Source organism: Pinus tabuliformis, chromosome X, assembly GCF_031772625.1.
Source record: "Pinus tabuliformis cultivar Carrire ecotype Pingquan chromosome X, CPIR1, whole genome shotgun sequence".
NCBI lineage: Eukaryota > Viridiplantae > Streptophyta > Pinopsida > Pinales > Pinaceae > Pinus > Pinus tabuliformis.
The window spans coordinates 27,638,377-27,641,664 of NC_142308.1; the positions used below are offsets into that span (position 1 = coordinate 27,638,377).

At 40.2% G+C, this 3,288-nt stretch overlaps 1 protein-coding gene across 1 annotated transcript; it reads left to right on the forward strand.

Moving 5' to 3' along the window:
• The first annotated feature begins 280 nt into the window (after positions 1 to 280).
• LOC149138155 (F-box protein At4g35930-like) lies at positions 281 to 2,677 on the forward strand. Its single transcript, XM_089447277.1, has 3 exons — positions 281 to 857; positions 1,705 to 1,779; positions 1,874 to 2,677. The coding sequence occupies exons 1-3, from the start codon at positions 609 to 611 to the stop codon at positions 2,240 to 2,242; spliced, it is 693 nt and encodes a 230-aa protein (XP_089303403.1). The 5' UTR covers positions 281 to 608; the 3' UTR covers positions 2,243 to 2,677.
• The last annotated feature ends 611 nt before the right edge of the window (positions 2,678 to 3,288 follow it).

Here is a 3,288-nt window from a genome sequence, read left to right on the forward strand (position 1 = left end):
ACTAAACTTCCAACTATTAACTGCACCAACAACGAGAACTGATCTCGAAATTAATTTGTCCGGCACTCCAGTTGGCATCCGTCTGCCACATCAGCTAGGTGTTTTCACCGTCAGCGACTTGAAGTAATCACTTGTTGACTCTGACAACCGACAAGCAGCTGACAAATCGAATGCGAACACGTCTCCAAAGAAACGCATATCGGAAATGCGCCACGTAGACTACCTGCCAAACGGGGCCGCCGCCTTGCCCGGGAAGGTTCGTAGTGGACCGGTCTGCGAAAAAAGGAGGCCCATCTTTTCCCGCCTTGTGGCATTCAACGAGCTCGAGGGAGCAACGCCGTGCAAGAAATGACAGAGATTTCTCTAGGTTTCTTGATATTGCAACAGTGATTTTTGCTAGGTTTCTTGATCTGAATCCGCGTTCGAATTGTCCAGGGTATTTGTAAACTTTGGTTTTCTGGGTCCGCTGGAGGTTTTAATCATTTACATATATAACCATTGAATTCATCTCAACTGGGCAGTAATTCTTGCTGTTCTGCTGTAGCAACAGAGGGGGAAGAGGAATTTTCAATTCTTCCAAAAAGGCAGCGAAGGCCTGTGCTTTGGAAATGAGTAGAACAGAGTGCTCTGGAAAACTCAGTCGCACGTATGGTAGAAAGAGGAGCGAGGTTCAGTTGATGGAGAATAGGCGTAGGGTTAAATTTAGCTTGCCGGATAATGATCGTTTGGGGACTGGGAGGATCTTACGCCGGAGGCCTGCCAAGAAGGAATTTTGCGTCACGCCTGCGAAAGCTTCCCCTCCCAAAGACGAAAGCTTGACCAGAAGGGACACGGGGTTGCTGCCTTTCGATATCTTGGTATATATCATTCTGTGTTCCATCTTGTATTTCTGAATTTCCTCTCATGAGTATTCATATTTCTGAGTTTTCTGTAGCAATTGTGCTAATAGTTGCATATTCTTTCCGGTTTTGGACTTTGTATATTTCTGATAAAACCTTTTCCGGATTCTTATCGGCTAGTCGGTTGGCGTTTTCCATTACTAGCCTAAATTCGGTTTCCATTGGGATAGGGCCTTTGACATTTAACCTGGGAATCGTCCAGTGTAGAAGAGTGACAAGCCATCAACTCCAATCTCGAATCTGATCTCTGTATCTGTTAGGGGAGTGAGGGGGCGGAATTAAATCCCTGATTCTGATTTAAAAAAGAATGTTCCTGTTTTTCCTTTGAAGAAATTCAACTGGAATCTTCTTTTCCGTGTTGAAATTTGGATCTTCATGGAATTTAATGAATCTTTATGGGAATTTAACAGTGGCCATTGCCGTTGAGGTTTTCTTCAGCTCTCGTCTCTAATCTCTATTGAGGTCTTTCTGGTCCCTAAAACCTGCAATTCTAAAAATATTCTCTACTAAAAACTTCCAAAGTTCAGTGATCCTCCTATCAATATAATGGTTGAGGATCCTCCTATTAATGGCTACTCCCCTACGTATAGATGTCTACAGAGTTCAGTGATCCTCCTATTAATATATAATGATTGATTGATTACTCTCCTACTTGCGTCTTCCACCTTTTCCTTTCCTAAGTCTTTAACTGAATACTTCAAGACCCCTTTCCCATGCTATTCCATGCCCATTAGAACAGCTGGATACTTTAAAATTTCTTGCTGTTTATAGAAGCAACTGATTTCATTTTAAAATTCTTTCACAGGTACAGGTTATTTGTAAACTCCATCATCATGAACTGGAGCCGGTGTCTTGTGTCTCGGGGGAATTCAGACAAGCGGTATGTGGGCTCGTTCCTGTTTCCACTTTAACATTTTGGTAATCTCGTCTCTTTTGTTTTCTAAATGCAATTGTTTTCCTGTATATTATTGTAGGTTGAAATTGCTAGAGAAACACATTTCGATTTTAAAACTCCAGATCGTATGCGGCGACCTATTCGTTCGTTATTTCTTAATAAAAGCTCTGCAAATTCTGCCGCCAGAGGGGATAGTCCATCTGGATGGCCTGCAACACCTGACGCACCCAAACATGAATGGAAGCCTCGAAAGATTTACTTGACTTCTGAAAATATCACGGAATTAAGAGCAGAGCTCTTTCCAAAAGGGAAAAAGTCATCGGGCATTGATGTAATGGATGATGGTGATGCAGAGAATACTATTTCCTTAGGGCCAGGCATTGCTACCAACAGGGACTTGTTTAGTGAGGGTGAGCTCTCAGGAGCATTGTCCCACCACTGCATATAAAAGGTCTCCCAATGGGCTGCAGATGCGTTTCTCCCAATTTTGCCAATGTTGGGAAATCAGATGGAAAAGATGAATGAATTTCACTGCTTGTGAGCTTTCGCAGCAATTAAGTTTTGGTTTCCTTTAGATTTGTGTATATATAAATATATATCTGTTAATGAGCCACATTTGAGTGTTCTTGGGCTCAACACCATTTCTTCTTGAATTGGGTTTCTTCAACTGTTGTTGTAGAATATTGGTGTTTACAGTTGAAATTCTTTAACGGGTGGCGTAGGCTGTGCTGGATGAATATTGTCTCAGAAGTTCTTCTCTATACGTGAGAAGCTCGAGAAGCTTTGATTAAGGGACATTATATGTCCTTTGTTTCTGTAATTGCTGTTGAATGTGAAATTTTACTTTATATCCTCTATTTATTCTGCATGAGATTTTACTTCATATATCCTTTAAATTGGACATATTTTATATGGTATTCAATCTTGATATTGCACTTCACAAGGAAAGAAAGTTAGAGTGATGAATTTAAATGTAATGAGATAATTATTTTTGGTTGAAAGACATTTTCCTCCCGAGAAAAAAATATCAATCATTCAGAAAACATTCAAGGGCTAATACATTGCAATATGACTCTTCGGAAGAAGTATTAAAAAAACTCAAGCTGGGAGGCCTGAGCACACCAATAAAAATTGAAATATTACTACGAAGTTCTGAAAAGATCGATAAGGCATAATGTTCTATACCGAAGCACCTGGACCCAATACATGAAAGACATCATATATTAAGGCATAATACTCCACAGCAGTGTTGGGATCTTTCCTTCATTTCAGATGTAGAGTTTGCGTTGCTTCTACCTAATCTTTTTGTAAATTGTCTAAATAGAGCCATTTAATTCTTAATATCAGAATTGAACATAAAAATAATATTTGGAAGTGTCTCAGATAATTTCCCAACTGGGGCAGCCCCCATGCTATTTTTATGGCATGCGTGCATGCATCCTGATTTGAACAGGATGATGCATCTCAGTCATCTTTCTCAACTGTTTTGACATG

What these genes read in the sequence shown, in the direction of transcription:
- LOC149138155 (XM_089447277.1), top strand. Translation starts at nt 609, where the DNA reads ATGAGTAGAACAGAGTGCTCTGGAAAACTCAGTCGCACGTATGGTAGA. An exon ending in TGCTGCCTTTCGATATCTTG is followed by an intron (nt 858 to 1,704) that starts GTATATATCATT and finishes ATTCTTTCACAG; the next exon opens with GTACAGGTTATTTGTAAACT. An exon ending in CGGGGGAATTCAGACAAGCG is followed by an intron (nt 1,780 to 1,873) that starts GTATGTGGGCTC and finishes ATATTATTGTAG; the next exon opens with GTTGAAATTGCTAGAGAAAC.